The 19,626-nt window shown below is 40.0% G+C and overlaps 2 protein-coding genes across 9 annotated transcripts; both read right to left on the bottom strand.

The window, feature by feature from the left end:
• Positions 1–2,211: 2,211 nt before the first annotated feature.
• On the bottom strand, positions 2,212–4,549 carry LOC115756740 (probable indole-3-pyruvate monooxygenase YUCCA10). The gene is made up of 4 exons (XM_030696636.2): positions 3,857–4,549; positions 3,336–3,569; positions 2,998–3,126; positions 2,212–2,485 (listed from the first exon to the last, which is right to left on the bottom strand). The coding sequence occupies exons 1-4, from the start codon at positions 4,487–4,489 to the stop codon at positions 2,321–2,323; spliced, it is 1,161 nt and encodes a 386-aa protein (XP_030552496.1). The 5' UTR covers positions 4,490–4,549; the 3' UTR covers positions 2,212–2,320.
• A 5,556-nt stretch (positions 4,550–10,105) lies between these two features.
• On the bottom strand, positions 10,106–18,103 carry LOC115756719 (sodium/hydrogen exchanger 2-like). Of its 8 annotated transcripts, none has more exons than XM_048280191.1 (15): positions 17,917–18,103; positions 17,082–17,337; positions 16,847–16,965; positions 15,974–16,071; positions 15,234–15,293; positions 14,552–14,598; positions 14,272–14,466; positions 13,807–13,853; positions 13,072–13,138; positions 12,871–12,971; positions 12,651–12,752; positions 12,182–12,320; positions 12,043–12,105; positions 11,253–11,336; positions 10,106–10,787 (listed from the first exon to the last, which is right to left on the bottom strand). In XM_048280191.1, the coding sequence occupies exons 2-15, from the start codon at positions 17,256–17,258 to the stop codon at positions 10,464–10,466; spliced, it is 1,623 nt and encodes a 540-aa protein (XP_048136148.1). In that variant the 5' UTR covers positions 17,259–17,337; positions 17,917–18,103; the 3' UTR covers positions 10,106–10,463. The 8 variants fall into 8 exon arrangements, with proteins under 8 accessions (XP_048136148.1, XP_030552456.1, XP_048136159.1 ...); XM_030696596.2 differs by having other exon boundaries at positions 17,082–17,296; positions 17,917–18,102; XM_048280202.1 differs by lacking the exon at positions 17,917–18,103 and adding an exon at positions 17,847–17,902.
• Positions 18,104–19,626: the final 1,523 nt, after the last annotated feature.

The raw sequence follows: 19,626 nt of genomic DNA, 5'->3' as shown, positions 1-19,626 counted from the left end.
TTATTTTATTTTTTTCTCTGTCTGGTTGGTGAGAGCTTGGATGCCATCGCCGGTTGTGGGTGAGGCAGCCATGCCTAGATCCGGGCAAAGGGACGTCCCAACCCTCACTTGTAGCCGGCGAGGGCCCACGACCCTCGCCGGTCACACAAAGAAAAGAAAAGAAAAGAAAAGAAAAGAAAAAAAAGGAAAAATTACTAAAATAAAAAAATATTAAAGTACTATTAAAAAAAGTCTATATTAACGTCGGTTGTGCAACGTAGGATGGCTAATGTCCACATAAGTAATTTCTAGCCAAAATTGAATTGATGGACTAAATTGGCAAAACATGAAAATATGTAGGACTTAATTTGCAAAACTGAAAGGTTGAGGGCTAAATTGGAATATATTTAAGATTTTTTGGACAATTTTCCCATTGAAAAAGTGTCTCCCATCAATTGAGAATGGATCATATATGCTATTTTATATTCATGTGATTTTCCTCCACTTATCAATTTATGCCTTGGTCGCATCTTGCCTCCGTCCGGTCGGTTAAATTTCACGTGCCGCTGTCAACTAATCTAGCTTGCAAGTGAGAGGGCGCATTGCAATAGTGTCTCGTATCGCTTGGCAATGAATCATATATGCTCTTTATATTAATATGATCTCTCTTCGCATGTCGGCATACACCTTTGAGACGGACTTTCTATCCTATTATTAGAGTCAATTTCATCCCATCTGCGTATATGCATCAACCTCCCATTAATCACTCTTTATTGTTTTCAATAAGGTTGGATTTGTAGCACGGGATAATAATTGGATTAGGCCACTATATTTATCAACGTGGCTAAAGACAAGCAATCAAACAATTCATTCTCGACCCACGAAAGTAGCTTCGAGGGCTCCATTTTTGGTTTCTTAAATGAATTCCGGCCTAAAAAGATTTCATCGTGGTCTTCAATTCTTGGCTGAGACTGTTAGGAATGCGAATTTTTGAAGAGAAGAAAAAACAGAAAAGAAGACGAGGGAATTTTTATGTGGAAAAACCCTTCTAAATCAAAAAGGAAAAAGATCACAGTGCCGCACTTGGCAATCTTCACTATCAGTATTAGTATCGGCATCACAAGTTTTAGCGTTAAAAATACAAAAGATATTGCCCTAATATATAGCAGGAGTTTAGGGAAAACATAGTTCCGATGTAAATTACAAGTATGCTATGTCAAATTTTTGTGATTAATAACTACAACTATGCCATGTAAAAGCTTTGCACTTAATAATTACAATTATGCCATGAAAAAGCTCTGCTCTTAATATTATTTTTCTTTTCTCTATAAGACTCCATAGATTCATCAATCTCCCACTTAGAGACTGATCTTCAAAACAACAATAATCTTTCATAGTCTTCAATCCTCTTTGTAACCAAAATTGTCCTAGTGCGGTGGCCCCCCTCATCATTATCCATGGAGGCCGAGGCAATGCACAGCCTCTATTTCTCAATGATGACAACCTTTATTAACATGTCTATTGGATTTTCTACACCAAAAATTTTCTTCATTGACAATATCTCATCGTCTATCAACTCACGAATATGATGATACTTCAACTCAATATGCTTTGTCCTTAATGAAATACAGGATTCCTTGCAAGATTAATAACACTCTGACTGTCATTGGGAAAAAAAAAAAAAAACGCTATCTTGCTCCTTGTCTATCTCCTTCATAAAAATTTTCAACCAAATCATCTCCTTACTAGGTTCAGATATAGCAACATCCTCTAGTTTAATAGTTGAGAGAGATACACATGTCTGAAGTCTAGATATCCAACTAATTGCAGTGCCACCTAAAGTAAAAACATTACCCGAGGTACTCTTCCTATTATTTAAGTCACTCCCAAGATTTGCATCGACAAAGCCTTGCGAAGTTATATCACTTTTTTTAAAAGATATTGACATACCCGAAGTGCCTCTCGGGTATCTTAATAACCATTTTACAGCTTCTGAATGCTTTATTCCTGTATTAGCGATGTATCTGCTCATAACTCCTACTGCGTGAGCTATGTTTGATCTGATACACACTATTGCATACATTAGTATAAGACTTTCGTGGTGACGATTGTCACCATTTCGATTCTTTCTTGCTGAATGCAAGTTTTGCTGCAACATGCAGGTCGGCTCTAAGCTTGTCGATTCGCTCAAGCGCTATGTTTCATTGTATTTCACTAGGACGTTCAGCGTCGAGTAGTCAAGCAACTGCTGATACTCATTAGCGCTCGATCAGTTAATTTGCTATTTGCATACAGAGACGGTTTCGGGCGGGAAATTTTTCGTTCGCTGTATCGGGCAACATCACAGAAGCCCCTTTATGTCGTTCGCCACGCCCTGGGCATCGAGCGTGGCTCCTAGAAACCCCCTTCTCGACAGTCCCACGCAATATAAGCCGTTCTTTCCTTTCCACTTGTTCGGACAACTCGGCTTCACGATCCCGTCGTCATTCAAAAGGCAATCCTCCTCCTGTCCATCGGAAAGGGAAATGAAGTGAGAACTTACATGATCTGCTGTGTAACTTAAAACTCTAGGTGAACAATCGCAGTCTATCATAGTCTCGGACAATTGTCTACAACGTCATCGGCACATCTACCGTCTGTCCTCTATACCGTAACAGGCTAAAAGCGCCAACCACAATAGAGTTTTGATACTGTTTTGGAAGCCGTCAAATTAACATCCGAGTCTATAACCATATCTCTTAACCTAAAATTGAAAAGACAGCAAGAAGGCCGAGCTATCTTCTCGCGTGATGAAGTAAAAATAAGATGGAACAACGGATTTACGGTAGGGAAATGCTTTCCTACCAGTAAAACCGTATAATCTCAACCGTAGACCCACACATAATCATCGTGTGTTTTTCATAACGCACTCATTGATTGAGATATGATAAGAAATTACCGACAGTTGCCAGACTGTCAGACTAGTAGCTTTCTTTATGATATTAATACAATTGACAAATTTGAGAGAGAACCGAGTACCTTGACCTTGAGCCACTGCTTCGTCGGCCGCTTGAAACCGGTGGCGAACACAATGGCATCGAACGAATGCGAGCGTCCATCCTCGAAGACCACTTCATTGCCTTTTATGCATTTGACTGCTGGCAAAACCTGCAGGAGAATGCAAGATATCATCCACACGTTCAAGCAAATCGCCAACCCCTTAATGACAGATTTACCTCATGTCAAAATCCAGCTATCAGTAAAGCGGTTTAGATAGCACTCCATCGTATTAACTTCAAGCCTCACACAACAGGTAAAACTTCTCACATTTCCTTGCAACAACCTTAATAATAACAGGAATTAGGAGGCACGAGTACCTGAATCTCTCCGGACCTGATCTTCTTGCAAGTGCCAACATCAACAAGAGGGTACTTGCCATACTTCATTTTCATGGTGAAAGGCCCCTCCTCCGGCTTCGGGATGCCGAACTTGCTCATGTCCCCGAACCACAGCCGGCTCGCCATCATCGTCAAACGCTCGACCCAAGGGAAGCGCAAGTACTTCAACAGCGCTACCGCCCAGTTCAACATCTCCCTTGTCACAAAATTGACCTGCAAAGTCGCACACAAATCGCCGAGATACACAGAGGTTCGATCCACATATGCATCAGAAGAATAACCGGGAGTCACAAATTCTCGTTTAAAGGGTGGATTTCACGATAATTATTAATTAATTATTAATTATATTTTATGGCCCAAATCAGACTATTAATCTTTCGGCAAGCCAATAAAAACTGTTATATAATCAATTTTTAAATGTGCAGTACGGTGCGTGTACATATGTATGCATTCATACTGTTTCCATTTTCATGTACGGAGGAAAGCTGGGAATTAATCACCGGACTCCGGACGACGATGGAGGTGATGGCTCCGTGGTCGGCGAGATCCAGCGCGATCTCCATACCCGAATTGCCCGACCCGACCACCAACACTTTCTTCTTGGCAAACTCCTTCCCGTTCTTGTACTCCGTCGAGTGCATCGCCTTCCCGCCAAAGCTCCCCCGCCCCTCCACCTCCGGCACGAACGCGTTGCAGCTCTCGCCGGTCGCCACCACCAGGAATCTGGCAGAGTACTCCTCCACCGCCGCCCCCTCACTGCCGCAGCCGGCCGACACGTCCCTGGCCGCCACGTGCCACCGGCCCGAGGCGTCGTCATAGTGGGCGGACTCGACGGACCGGTTGTAGACCGGGTTGATCCGGAAGTGGGAGACGTAGCGCTGGAGGTACTGGACGAAGAGGGACTTGGGAGGGTACTTGGGCCAGTCGTCGGGGATGGGCATGTGCGGGAGCTGGCAGGTGTGCTTGGGGAGGTGGATGTGGAGGCGGTCGTAGGCGTGGCGCTGCCACAGCGGGGCGAAGCAGTCGGCGCGCTCGAGGAGGATGAAGGGGATGGAGAGTGAGGAGAGGGCCCCCGCTGCGGCGATGCCGGAGGGGCCACCGCCGACTACGATAACTTCCGCTTCTTTCTTCATGTGTTGTGGTGGAGAGAGAGAGAGAGTAGCTAAGTAGATGCGAGGATGGGTCCGGACTCCACTACTTGGAGTCTCCTCCCTTGTTTGTTTGGCAGGGCATGGGACTCATATCATTTTCAATGATTCAAAATTCAATTTCATATGATAATTTGTTAGAAAATACATGCAATTCCTTTGAATCCCAATTTTAATAAGATTTTATAATTACTTATTGACTAGTATATGCTCGTATCCAGTTCCAATCGGGTAATTTTGGGGTTGATTTCGTTGGTCTATGTCACGAATTATTGCTCGATACAAGAGGGCCGGAGATTTTGCGTGCATAGTCACGATAATTAGTCGAGCCAAAAGATTCGAATATCTCGTGTTTAACGGCCGTAAGGCTGCCCATTCTTTCAAATAACCTTGGATCCTAAACAAACTTGCCTCGTCTCCACTGCTGTATGCGGCATCGCCACCGTTGCTGCGGGCCACCACCGCCGCACCTCTGTCACTATTGAAGGTGACAAAAAGTAGTGTGAAGAAGGGAGAGTCATATGTGGTAGCTGCGGCATCAACGTTGCAGGTTTGCCACCATGAAGTCTCTCTCTTTTGACTTGTCTCCAGATATATTTGTCTCTGGAGGATTAGACAAATATAAAATATATTAACCAATTTTATGAACTTATTTCGATAAAGGATTTCTTTTTTTTGGTTCGGAAAAAATAAGGATCTTTTAGTACGTGGCCAAAAACAGATAAGAGTTCTTCCGAGAAATGTCCAAGGACACTATTTAAAATTACTAAAAATAGCACGGCACGACATTATTTCAACAAAATAACATATTTCAGTAGATTTGTTTACATTTTCTTAGTAAGTACAATCTAAGGAAAAATTCTTCAAAAAATCTTAAACATATTGCACTTTTTTCAATTCAAATTCAAATCTTTTAATTTTGTCAATCGAATTGTAAACTTTTTCACGTTTTGCAATTAAGTCTATCCGCTTAATTTTGATCGGAAATCGCTATCATAGACGCCGATTGTTCTACATGGCACATTTGGCGCCGATGTAGACAAAATTTACTAGTATTTTAATATTTTTTTCAAATTTTTTTTCAATTTTTTTTCCTATTTTCCTTCTTTACATAGGAAACTAATAAAACTAATAAAGTTCAAAGGAATATTAAAATATTATTTAAAATTATCCACGTCAACGCCGATCGTGCTAAGTAGAATGTCCCGTGCCCACGTTAGCGATTTTCGATCAAAATTGACCGGAACCGTGAAAATGGTTACGATTTAATTGATAAAATTAAAAGATTTATGACTGAATTAATAAATTTGTAATAAATTAAAAATTTTCTGGACAATATTTTCAGTATTCTAAGCTCAAATTTTTAAGATTTTCCTTTTCAAATAACAGCTAATGAGATTGATTATGAAAAAGTAATTGAGATTTGAATGGCACCGAGACGCGATACGCACATATTGCATGTCATGTATTGTGTCGTATAACTGAGGATTATACCATAGCCCGTATCCTTCTCATCCGTCCAATCCATCCGACAAACTCTCGACCACGAAGGACCATCCTTGTTGGAAAAAAATATCTTCCACCATGACCATTCCGACACCATACAGCCACACATCACATTTGTTCAGAACACGACACGGCCACGTGGTCTGGTCTCATCATTGACCGAAGTACACATTCCTTCTCTCCGGAGGATCTAGTCATATGGAAGACCGGGTCACTCAAAGTGGGCGGCTTGATGATAGTGTCCACGTGGATTAGGCACACGAAACGTGTTCGATTCTCCTTGCTATGAAGTGATGCTACAAATGTCTTGCTCGGATCGACCACCAAAACGTCCGCTTGTGTCTCACCTCGTCTTTATGAGATGAATGGAGGGATTTCGAGAGCTTGGAATTTATTTATCTAAGATGGGTTTGTTTTGTCGTGAAAATAGAAGGTGGGGACCTAAGACGAAAAACCGAAGCTAAGTCGCGCATCGCTGCGTCATTGTCCATCAATGTGGATAACAAGTTTTGAGTAGGCATTGCGTGCATCCGATGCTAACAAGCGTTCGCGGGATGTGTTGTTTTTGTTCAAGTCATTCTGGGGTCGAGTTGTGGGGTCGCCATTGGAGGGATGCAGCTGCTGGATCCTGGCCCCAGAAAGGGAGAGAATCTAAATCACGACGGGAGCAGAGACTCGATGTACAGGGCATGTTAAAATCGGTCTACCAAATCGATACATCAAGGCCAAATGTTTATTCTATCCTGTGTTTTATTCTGTCCAGTGGCCGCTGACCGCTGGTTAGCCATCCCCAACCATCGCCGGGAAGCGGCAGCGGCGAGGGCTAGGGGCTCTTGCCAATTTGACTTCTTCCTCATATTTTTTTTAAATTTAGCTTATTTTTCATTAAATTTGCATAAAATTCATATTAAAAATCAGAATTTTCGTGTTTCAGTCACATCATCCCCATGTAAGATAAGAAAAATAAAAATAAAAAAAGCCACATCAGTATTTTCCATTACCAAATTGGAAGGAGATAAATAAAGGACTCGATTGAACTAATCCGAAAAGTTTTAGGTCTTTATTACACTTTTTGTATGTTTTGGGACTCAATTGCACTTTCATGATAAATTTTAGAACTTTCAGTTCACATATCTCAATTTTTTTAATTAAGTAATGATGGAAGGGAATAAAAAAATAAGAAAAGACAAGGAAAAATAAGTGAATGAAAATGAAGTAAAAGAACTCACACTTTAAATGAACAAATTCTAAACTGAAAATGATCTCTTTAATCCTCGAAGAATGAGGGGTGATGAAATTTCTAAAAACAGAAATACCCTCTCCGTCTCCCTCTCCGTCTCCGTCTCCGTCTCCATCTCCCTCTCCTTCTTCTTCTCCTCTATATCTCTTGTTCGCGTTGAAGTTTTTCTATTTTCATGACTCATTCTTGGCATTTTATTTCCCATCAAAACTCTATAAAAACGGCGAGAGAATTCTCCTTCGTTGCTCTCTCGTTCACATCAAAAGCACACGAAAGCAACAAGAGAGTTGAAAGTCATTCTCATCTGTAACTTTGTTATTCATATTGAAGTTTCATGAAAGTAGTGAGAAAACAAAGCACTATATTTTTTGTAATTGCAAAAGTGGAATCATATTTCTCTCTCTTAGTAGATTTAGCAGTGAATTATATATAGAGACCTTTGCCAACTCCTTTTGTGCAATTTCGGGTTCATTTACATTGATATGACGTAAATACCAAATAATTGATAGGATACGATAGGAAAATATATGGCTTTATTACTATGATTCACGAAATAGTGAATATGAAATCCTGTCTTATCAAATCTTATTATGACTAGAAGTTCGGATAATCAAATGCAGCCTAAAGCTTTTAAAGAAATTGATGACATTTATCGTCCAATAGCGCAGATCTGCTTATTCAACTTTATATATTCTATAAAGTAATGTTTAAATTTCGCTCCCCCCCCAAACAACCAAAACAAAAAAAAAGTAATGTTTAACCCCATAATTTGGCATAACTATAAAAACAGTCCTAAACTTATTTTACGGATGCCAATTTAGTCTTTAAATTTTTAATAATTTGCCAATATAGTCATTCGGATCAATTTTGGCCGAAAATTACCGATGTGGATATCGGTTATCCCATGTGATACGGAGGCATTAATGTTGATAATTTTATAATTATTTTAACAATTTTCTGAAATTTTCTTTTTTCCATTTTTCTTTTCCTCCTTTTTTAAACTATGGGCCGGCAGGAGCCGTGCCGGCAATAGCGAGGGCTCGCGGCCCCTTGCCTAGATTCAGCAAGTGCAAGACCCTTGCCTATGGCCGACTTGCCTATGGCCTACGACCTTTGCTGGCAATCACCAAGACCGTGGACTGCCGGAAGGATATAAAACAAAAGAAAAGGGAAAAAGGAAAGAAAAGAGAAGGAAAAAAAAGGAAAAATAAAAAAAATTGTTGAGTGTTTTATTTCTGACCACATGATCTTCCAATCAATGAGTACTTTATGCAAAATACGCAATGATGGTGCATGGACCTACGGTTGAGATTATACTATCTCTGATTGTTAGTGAAGTATTTCCATGCATGGAAATGCTATCTTGCCTTATTAATGATGCAGTAAATTCAACACGGCGGATAACTTTTCTTGTTTTCAAAGGAGTGGACCACGAATTTCTCATCTAATCTTTCCGGATGATGTACTACTAATATCAAAGGCTTCGAGAGAAGAAATGGATGTCATCATGGAATGTTTAAGGTGATTTTTCCTACAGATTAGGACAGATTGTGAGCAAAGCTAAAGCTAAAATTTTCTATTCAGAAAAACACTTCTCTAGGTAGTTTTGGGGCATGTGTGGTGGAAAAGTGACTTTGATTTATGGAAGAATTTCTTCGAGGCACTTTGAATCAGAATCAGAGAGGAGGAATAGAAGACTTAGTGGACAGATTTGTGATGAAGCTGGCATGGGGCTTCAAGACTCAACCCAATAATCTCTGTGGCACAAGTTCTGACTGCTGAATATGGATCGCTGATTGGGATTGGGGTGGACTTACATGAATTGAAGATGACTCGATCTGGTGGAAGGTGGTTGTGAATTTATGGTCGGCCTTACAGGGAGGAGCTTCTATGGGGTTTGGGAGATGGCGAACATGTTAGGTTTCGGATCGATAGATGGATTATCGCCATCCAAGATGGACATAAAAGTTCGCGATAATGTGCTGAATGGAAACTCGAATTTTCGTATTTGAACTGTCAAACCTCCTTTAGCCTCTAATGGGGAAGATACTCTTTTGTAGGAGAGTACCGGAAGCGGGTCTTTCTCTGTGAAGTCAGCATGCGAAGTAATCAACGGGGTAAACAATGAAGAATCCGATAGTGTATGGTGTACGATTGTTAGACTAATGAATTGAAGACGTCTCGCAACTTGAGAGGAAATTCATATTGCATGAGATGCTTATTTCATGTGGAAACAACTTTACAAGTTCTAAGGGATAAACAATTATTCAGAGAACCTTACCAAAAAAAAAAAAAAAACCAATTACTCGGAGAATATCGCTTGAATTTGTCTCACAACAAAATTTGAGAGAATTCTTTTCAATGAATTTGTCTCAATGGTTGAATTCAAATCTCGCTGGTAAAGGGCGATCGGATTTTCATCATGATTGGAGCATAATTTTTGAACTGGGGTGTGGCCTTTTTTTGGCAATAAAAAGAACAAATCATTTTTCTAGGATGACTTTGTTTTCCTTTTGAATCAAGTACAAGTAAACTGGTCATACACAAAGGAAATCATCAAAGCTTCATATGTAAATAACTCAACGTTAGGCATCATCACAGTCATACATAATATTTGATTTTAATTAGATACGATCCCACCTTCCCTGGACCTTTAAATACAATCCAAGAATTATTGGTGCATGGGGTTTTCTCTTAAACGGGGGTGACCAACTCGGTAGTTTTGCCGCATTCATATAGATATGTTTATCGACTCAACCGAAACTTTATACTTTGTGGTTATGACTCAACCTCGCAAAACAACTTGACTGTCATAGGAATAACAATAACTGATCTTCTTAGTTCAGAACTTATGATTGATAATGCCAGCCTCACTTTTACTTAAAGATATCACAAGAGTGTCGCACTCTTACTTTGAGTTCAAAGTGGAACATAATTTTCGGGAGCTAACTGACATGCTAATCTTGGAATACAATATTAAATTTTTGTATTCAGCTTTAGCTCTTTTTCTTACCCAAAAAAAGAAAAGCATCATCATAGTCATACATAATATTTGCTAACCTAAAAAGCAAGGAATTCAGCCTCACTACTCATCAATGGGCTCAGTGACGTGAACGGAGCACTCAGACCCGCATCTACTGTACACGCACTGGGTCGGTCCACCGTGTAACAAGCATACTAAAATTGTAAAATTCCTCATATTTCAGAGGATTGTCAGCTGACAACCGTTTCTCCCGGCGAGCCGGGGATGTATTGCACGAAGCCTCTCCCTCCAAACACCGGACGCATGCAAGCATTATCAAACTTACGCCAGTAATGGTGCACAGTGTGAGTAGGAGTTGTCCAGAGCATGCGTAGGCTGCTTGGACGGGCTGTACCGTTTTGGCCGTTCATCGAAACTTCCGGATCTTGACCATTTTGGAGCAGTGGCAACGTAAGAGATTTCGGTGAGGATAGTTCAGATTCCGTCATGCTACTTGAAGGCTTTCGCAAAGGCAGCAGAAGTCTTATCAGAGGTTTGGTCAGCAACCCAAACACCTGAAACAAAAGAAGCGAAGAGTTTATACATCGGATTTGTTGCTGTTAGTTCCTACCTCTTAAAAAGAATGTGGGGTCTAAAGTTCTTGACAGAAGGTCAAACTGTAACTATATTGATCCTTAAATCGAGGTCCATGCAGGCTTCTTTAGGGTCACCTGGGGTAAAGCTGGGTATTTGAACAAGAGATGGCTCTGAATAGATGGGTTTGCACCTTCATCTAGTCCAGTAAGCATATGCCTTAATTTGTGCTAACGCTTCCCACCTTCCAATTAATTTATAATCCAGCTTAATGGCCATTCAGATTTCTTGCTCATGCAATAGAGGCTTAATTTGCAGAATACATGGCCTGTGAACTGAAGCCTCACTGGACTATATGCATATCTGGCCAGATTCTAACTTGACGAAATTATACATGTATATATACTATTGTGCCAGAGTCCGGTTAAATTAATCACTGCCCTTACCATTGTGCTGAAGAGGACTATTGAGATGGTGCTGGTGATCAAGATAGCATTTCCTCGCAATTGCGTGTGGCCCGATCTGGTAAACTGCGTGAGAGTTGAAATGTGAGCTTAGCACATTCAACACTCAAATGTAGTAATGCAGCTTCAGCGTAAAGTGGATAAATAATCAAGATGAGGAACAGGAGATGGACAGAATTTTGTCCAAGAAATCTTAAGCAGACACAAGGAAATACTGATTGACAGGAAAGCAACATGCTCATACTCGGATAGTCCCAAAGAAAACTCGAACGTGGCCCAAAAAGTCTAGACTAAGAAACACATGAGGATGTTAGAAGGAAAAAGACGAAGTAACATAAAAGCACTTATCAGGGCCACCACAGATATCGAGGATGGTAATGTCGTCAGTTAACTTTTTAATTTTCGTTGGCAATAGCAGTTCGGCAATGGACTAGATACAAAAGGTAATGCTACCTAACAAAACTTCGTTAACAGTTACATCCATAAAGCACACAAGGTTGGGCTAAGCATGAAATTGAGATAACAAAAAATTTCAGGAAGGTAGCCACATAGACTATAGCGACCGTCTCTGTAAAATAAAAATCATATAATTGCTCTGTTTCTATGATGCAGACGGGTTTATAAGAATGGCACAATGCAATTGGCCGACCTTTGCAGAATTAAGCATGTGATTGTACCAATGTTAAGACTAGACAGATTAAAAAGGAGCTATGGCATCAAACTAACAATATATGGCCAACGTCATTAATAAGCGAAATTATCTCAGTCATACCCGATTATAAGCAAGTGCCATTGACACAGCCCCTCGCATGAGCCCAGCCCACCATATTGTCACCTGTTATGGTTTCCGTCATTTGATGGCTCATATGATGATTAACATAAGATTATTGTTTGGAACAAGAAAAGCCTACCTGTTGCTTAAGACCAATTTTATCACCCGGAGACTTTCTAGTTAAGTTGGAAATGAAGGACAGGGGGAACACAAAAGCAGCCCTCCCAAGGACAACTAGGCCAAGCAGTATGGCGCTCACTCCAACTGACGTGCCTGGACTGCACAAGTCAGCAAAGGAAGAAAAAAATCTCCCATCAACAAAAGCAGCATATTAAGAACCAAAAGAGGACCTTCACACAGGAGACATCCCAGCAAAAGTATCAATACTAGTACTGGAGAGTAAACTGTATGCTTGTGGATGATTTTGTGCGATGGACTCGCATCTCACCAATATACACACCAACAAAAGGCGAGCAAGCACAAAAGTGCAAACTTAGAGAGAGATCAAAGGAGGGAGAGAAGCAGATCGATATAACTAGACAGAGATCTTGCAACGGACTATCGCGGCCAATTCAATAATGTCATTGTTGTAAATATTTGAACACTACCTCTTGCTTACAGATCTCCACTTTTCAATGTCCAGGGCATCCATGCCAACGTACAAGAAGATGAAAATCTCAGAGATAAATGACATTGTTGCAAAAGCATGCCTGCATAAATGGAACCCAGAATAGGATCGGCATTGTTATGTCGTCCCGCATTCACGAAGAAAAATTAGATTGCAGCACAGAGAATAGCATTATCGATTGACAGGAGAAAGTTACATACTTGGTTGTCACTCTTGAATTTTCAGTCACATTATGCCAAGTGTAATGTGACATCACAATCCCACAAAAGAAAACTGTAAGAATGCCACTTAGCAAGAAGAGCTGCATAAGAATACCAATTACGTCAGTCAAATTCAGTTAATGAAAGCAATTGGACCCCGAACTTGCTACACTACCTAAGAACGAATCATTTACACCTTACCTCTGCCATCATGTATGAAAGATAAGCCATGAGGATCATCAGAGCAACTTCACGATCAGTAGAATGCCTGAAAATTGAGCAGACAGCGATGTCAGTTTCCTAACAGTTCAAGATGCAAATGAACACAGAAAGACTTGATCTTAAATATATGATTATTGGGAAATAAAATTTTGAGGCAGCCTTTAAAAGCAGTGCATGTGTGCAATGGTACGCTTGGCAGTTCAGCCTCCATCATATTTGATAAATAATCAAATTCAAATTACTCTGAAGATACCAGAGCAGCATCAGTATGCTACAGCTGGAACTCAAAGTCTACAATATGCCACTGACAGACTGATTCATGATGTCTTCGAACACAAACTATGAGGATGTCTAACCAAACTCGAGATATCCTTCGTTCATTACTATAACATGCTTACTGACTCTTTCTCAGAGGATGTCAGGCCATAAATCTCCTTGTTCTTATAAATCATATTGGCAATCCTCAGCTGAAGTCACCACATATTACCACATTAGCCTGTCAATTAACTAATCTCAGCTATTGGCACTAATATGAAGTCAAGAAAGAAAACAAGCTATAACTCCATGGTGCCCTGTGTCTAGGCAGGAAGCAGACTCCACCAAATTACTCCTAGTAAGGGACCACATTCATCTCCACATCCCAGAGGAAATGATTTAGAAGGACTTCCATTACATTAAAGAAATCGTGTTAGAAAACTTAAGCCTGGGGGATACCTGCCAAAGTACAGTTTCTTAATGATATATGCACTGAGTAAACCAACCTGCAAGTAAAACCAAACAAGATGTCACCCGATAAAAACTGCATTAATATCACAGAAACAAATGGCTTGAGACAATGATGCATCATGGAATAAAAATTATGGCAAGTACCTAGCACCTAAGACTCCAGACATTATCCCCAAAGTCCTAAAATATGCTCTGAAGATTTCAAAAAAGAAATGCAGGAACTGGCTACTGTACTTAAGAGGAAAACTGGAGAAATCTGCTACCGCTTTGATTCATCCACTAAGCTGTCCTTCATTCATCTGTGTTTTTCAGTACTAAAAGTAACTGAGGAACAAAGAGTGGGGACAGGATTGATGCTCAATGGAAACAGGAAATTCAAATTGCACAGTGGAAAGGAAATAATGGGAACACAAAAAAGATCAAGGATGCAAGGAACAGAGAGGAGAAGCTTACAGCTACACCAAGCAATGTGCTAGTGAAAAATAAATAGAACAGACTGCCAGCAAATCGTGTGGCAATGCCCGAGGTTATATGAGAGAGATCAAATCTTTGGAGTGCGTTGAAGAGGACAACAGAAGTAGCATCATTAACCACGCCTTCTCCAAAAACTAGACTGTAAAGTAGAGGCATTTCATCCTGATTTAGCACCTGAATGTCAAAATTGAACGCTTAATTTGAATGTCTGTCTTGTCATCCAAAATAGAACACATTCGCCAACTGCATGCAACTTTACCTGCAATGTGCAAACAGAATCTGTGGCAGAGAAAATTGCTCCAAGTGCTACAAGTCAAGGCAAAGAGTAGTTAATATCTGAAAACCATGTGAATGACACTTGATATGCCCTCATTCTTTTTTTAACAAGGTAAAACCTATATGGTTAAAGTGAGAGTGACCTGACGATAGCATATATGGATCTACTGAAGGTAAATCAACCAGTCTCTAATGAAAAACCATTATCAAACCAAAAGTATATGTCCTTAATGCCTTAGTAATTACAAATTGCAAAATATTCAAGAAACCTGGAAATAACAATATGCACAATTAAGAAAATACACCCCTCATCATGCAGAGAGGAACTAATTTTCTAACCAAACTCTATGACTAGACAGAATTCTCCTGTACTCACATGAAAAACTTGGGCTCCATCTGGATTGACTTTTACTGCCAATTTTTTTTGCTTAATTAAATTCTTTGGGTTCACGCACTTTGACTTCTCCTAAACCTAAAACACTTGAAACTTTCACAAAATGCAAACGTTGAAACGTGGATCCATGTAAAACATTTTGATAATTTTTTCAAATTAACACTTTAGATTTGGGAAAACAACAAGTATTTTTTTATTTAAATTGAACCAAAAAAGCCCTTAGCTTCAGGAAGCATGCTTTCTGTCAACCAAAATAAAGAACAAGACATACCAAAATAATCTCCCATCTCCAGGACGCCAACATTCAAATTTTTGAACAGCTGCGCAGAACCTGTATTAATAATAGGACAGTTATATGAATCATGCAAAGCGGCATATGCTCTTCGTCTGCCATCTTCTTCTGATTCTTCTTTCTTCTTTTTGGCTGGAAAATCAGCTATCCTTCTTCTGTTCTTTTATAAAAGGCGGATTGCACACATGATACTGCATAGGAATATGACACACAAAAACTAACCTGAACCTGTAGTTCTACAAGGTACTAAAGTAACTTAAGCAAATTCTAAATTCACTGCGGAGCTCTATTTTGTCAACCATTTCTTTAGCTAATAGTTCGGCAACAGATGCATTATGCAAGAATTTTGACCCCAAAAGTAATATAGCCCTCTGTGGATGATAAACTATCAGTGAATGTTGAGAGATACTCTAAGACAATAATGGCCTTTCAGAATGAATAGTAACAATGATCTTATTTCCTAATTACGTGGGAATTAGTCAGGGTGCTGACCATTTTTTGTTCCTTTTTTGGGCCAATACCAATATGCTAAACATAAAACTAGAACAGTTCTCCAGATTTTCTTGACTCTTTCACTGCAACAAAATTATCACGCAGTGTCGTGCGCATACTTACAAAACAATTAACAGTGTGCAGATTCTACACAATGAATGAAATTCAAGGGGTTCCACCAGAACAAAGGAAATTTCTAGCCAAATCTGCAAAGATTCAGGACATACCTAGTGATATGATAAAAAATGATATCAGAGTACCAACCACCCCAAATAGAGTAATTGTCAAGAAATTTCTGAAGAACTGCTTCTTTTTAACTTGAAACCTGGGAAAATGACAATTGCAAATAAAACATTGGTAAGAAAGTGAAACTAAATTATATGTTGTCCTATCCCAGAAAGATGCAAAGTACTTCCAAGTAGGCAAACTATGATGGCTTTTGTAAACAATAGATCAGCATCCAAGAAAACAGTAATATACGCATGATGTGCCAAGCAAAAAAAAAACACCAACGCACGCACGCGCACGCGCGCGTGCACACACAGAGCTTACAACATTACAATCTTAGAGAAAAGTAAAACAGTTGTTCAAAAAAACAAAATAACTCTTTCAATTTCAAGTCGATCATATTCTACTCAATGCTGCAGCCATTCAATGTCAAAAGCGGATTGAAGAATTTAAAGCACCAAACAAAATCTACCAGTCAGCATTATACCACTCAACCATAACAGTCAACCAGACTTTCTAGTTTCTTGTAAAATGTTCACGAACAGAAATCTAAAAGCTAATAGGCTTATAAACTTCATGCAAAATGACTGCAATAGTACTCAATCAAAATCACAAATGATTGCCCTGGTCGCAAGCTATAAGTATCTACAATTGTAAAGTTTGCAATTTTTTATCTCAATTCTCCGAAACTGAACCAGTAACATGTAACAAGCCCTTTTTTCTCCTGCCTGTGGCTGTACTGCTAAAATAAACTCAGCTTTCTTTCCGATTATTAGAGCTCAGACGGACAGCACAATCATCATGTGACATCCATTTTCCTTTTTCTTACTAACTCTAGACTCTCAAAAAAGAAAATGCAAACTCCAACTTACCCAGCATTAAAGATAATAGGTGGAAGGAGATATATAAAGAAAAGCTCCTCATTGAAGACCAAGATATGTGAGCTTTTTCCTTCTGTGGTGAGCAGAAGAACAATTCCAGTACAAAGACCCTGCAAGAAAGCCACCATCCAGAAACCATTGTTCATTAAAAAAAAAAAAAATGTTTGTAGCATCCTTCTTTCATCATCCATTCATCCATTCTGGATCTTATAACGGAAAAACTCACAATTGTAAGGGCCGTAATAGACTCGTTAATCCATATGTTCTTCTCCAGAAGATGTCCAACGATAATACAAGTGCAAAGGAGCACAACGAACAAAGTGATAGCATCCACAGATACTTGATCGGACCCTGATCGCATCCCTAATGTCATTAAAACGGAGCCCAAGCCCAACCCCATCATGCCGCCTCGAATTCAAGTTGATTCCCAGAAGTTAAATGCTGCCCATACAAAGCTGGATAAGTGGATGCATCCGAAACAGCTGAACACAATCAAATCAAAGATAGAACCTCTAGCTACCAACCCAAACTTAGCTGCTTGTCAATATACTCTATCGTGTTATACACAGGTACGACATGGCATTGCAGAGCAATCAGCAATCCTGAACAATCACAGCCGTCCCCAGAACATCGCACATTGTGAGCATGATAATCGACAATCGGACGATCTCACCTGTCAGCACTCAGAGCAGCACCAACCCACAAAAACTTCACCGACAAGACAAACATAGACGCGCGAGCATACCATCAGAAGTTTGAACAAATTTTGGGTATTCTCTCACCGTGCTCCTTCCATTGTTCAACTCAATCCCAAGCAACGAAGCATCGCGCACAAACCAAACAGAACAAGGACAGAAAAAAAGAAAAGGAATCGGGTGAAAACCGGAGCGCGACTTCACTGCTCTATCGCTCTCCTCCCCCGCGAGAAACTTCGTCGATTTCGTCGTTTCTCGAAGGAGGCAGAAAAGCAGGAAACAAGGAGGAAACTTACAAGCTAAGATATCGCTCCTCGCCGAGACAAAAGTCACCAATTCTAGAGAGAGAGGGAGAGAATTACTTACCTAGAGCCTCACTCTGAAGCGCCTTCTTCTACAAAACACCTGCGTGCACTTCTCTTGCGTGTTTTACTGCAACGCGCGAGCAGGAGAAGAGTCGCCGCAGAGAGAGAGGGGGGTAAAAATGAAAGGCCGCGAAAGAGAACGGGACTCGTCCGGAAGGAATAGACTGTTCCCGCGAGTACCATCGAAGCCGTGCGACGCGCGCTCCTGGCCGTCCGATTGACAGATCGGGTTTTACTTTGGGCGGAAGGAAGGAATGGGGGAATCTTTCACGCGATTGACACTGCGTGATCGACCGAACACACATAACGGTCCGTGCGTCCCATATCCCGACTTTCAAATTCACTCCTGCAATTTTCTGTTTTATTGGTCGGAGACTTTTGCAATTAGTTGCTCTTTTTTTTTTTTGAAAGAGAATTTCTTATCCGGACTCGATTCCGCAGGGACGACACCCATCAAAACCGTAGATCACATAAGCCCCGGGTAAATTCCATGTGCAAGCATTTCGCTATTAACGGCTTCGATCCTATTTGCTCTCGTCGTTTTCTCTTCTAGGAGAAGTGGAACGGTGGACTCTACTCCACGCAATAATCAAATCCGAGTTATTGTTTTATTTTTCTTGGAATCAAATTCGAATTTGGGTAGTAATTTTGTAATGTATGAAGGCTGTTCTGCTCTGCACCTGCTAATGCTATTTGGTGGAGAGCAATTGCTCTTTGCTATCGATGACAACTACCTTTCAAATTCTTAGTCTACTTCCCTCTTCCTACCTAACGGAATGTGGTCCCCACCTTCTCCAACTCTGGTCTTGGATTTTTGTCACTTCTTTTTCTCTATTGGCTCGAGCACGAGACGAGCTTTCATTGGATAAGATTAATTAGCAGCGTTCCCGCAGTAGCGTCATCGAAGTTCAGAAACTATTTGTGTCATTATCCCTTCCTTATATTAGCCTTCACCGTTTATTCCAAAAAAGAGAGAGAGAGAGAGAATAATTTGGAGTCGTTGGACTAAAGTTCTAAACTAGCGGGCCTCGGTAAATGCTTCAAATAGTATAAAAACAATGTCCCAAAGGGTGGTTTATTTCAATGCTCGAAAAATTATTTCGCGAATTACTTTTTTTTTTTTTGGACTTTCACGCTTTTGATATACTAGATACGATCGGTCGATCGAAAGTCTTTTACGATAAAAAAAAAAAATTGAAGGTACGCATGCTAAAAAATTTAAAAATAAATAAATAAATTTTTAATCTTAAAATTAGAATAATTCTCGAAAAGCATTTTTTTTTCTTTTATCATAAAGCTTTTCCCCCAAACAAGCACCCTCTGAAACCAAGTTTGATTTGGCTTTGTTCACCTTCCCCCTGAAAACCATGTTCCGAAACCAAAGCCGGATTAGAAAACGGTAGGGTGAGGGATTGATTCAGGGGGGCAAAAAATGTCTGGAAAAAGACGTTTAACCGTGTGTACTAATATTCTAAGTGTTGGATGAGTTTTGTGTTCCTAGGCTGTACTGAGCAACTTCGGTCCCAACATTTTTTTAAAAAAACACTTTGCCTGTATATGACTTAGACGGATGATCTCGAAAGTAAAATGCACTAATTTATACGGCATATGAAGTCGAACTTTTGAATTCTTTATGTACATATATATATCGTACATATTTAATAAGTTGGAGTTGGGAGAATATTCATTCTTGTGCCCATCACGTCTCGCT

Source organism: Rhodamnia argentea, chromosome 1, assembly GCF_020921035.1.
Source record: "Rhodamnia argentea isolate NSW1041297 chromosome 1, ASM2092103v1, whole genome shotgun sequence".
Lineage (NCBI taxonomy): Eukaryota > Viridiplantae > Streptophyta > Magnoliopsida > Myrtales > Myrtaceae > Rhodamnia > Rhodamnia argentea.
Note: the sequence above shows the minus strand (reverse complement) of the source record. Positions and strands in the feature narration are given on the sequence as shown.

Excerpts from the sequence above, each read along its gene's own strand:
- LOC115756740 (XM_030696636.2), bottom strand. The coding sequence starts at position 4,489 with ATGAAGAAAGAAGCGGAAGTTATCGTAGTCGGCGGTGGCCCCTCCGGC. Across the intron at positions 3,570-3,856 it reads CCATCGTCGTCCGGAGTCCG|GTCAATTTTGTGACAAGGGA; the intron begins GTGATTAATTCC and ends GCGACTTTGCAG. Across the intron at positions 2,486-2,997 it reads AGCAGTGGCTCAAGGTCAAG|GAGGAGGATTGCCTTTTGAA; the intron begins GTACTCGGTTCT and ends TCCGATGGACAG.
- LOC115756719 (XM_048280191.1), bottom strand. The coding sequence starts at position 17,258 with ATGATGGGGTTGGGCTTGGGCTCCGTTTTAATGACATTAGGGATGCGA. Across the intron at positions 15,294-15,973 it reads ATTTTTTATCATATCACTAG|GTTCTGCGCAGCTGTTCAAA; the intron begins GTATGTCCTGAA and ends TTATTAATACAG. Across the intron at positions 10,788-11,252 it reads TAGTCCTCTTCAGCACAATG|GTGTTTGGGTTGCTGACCAA; the intron begins GTAAGGGCAGTG and ends CTTTTGTTTCAG.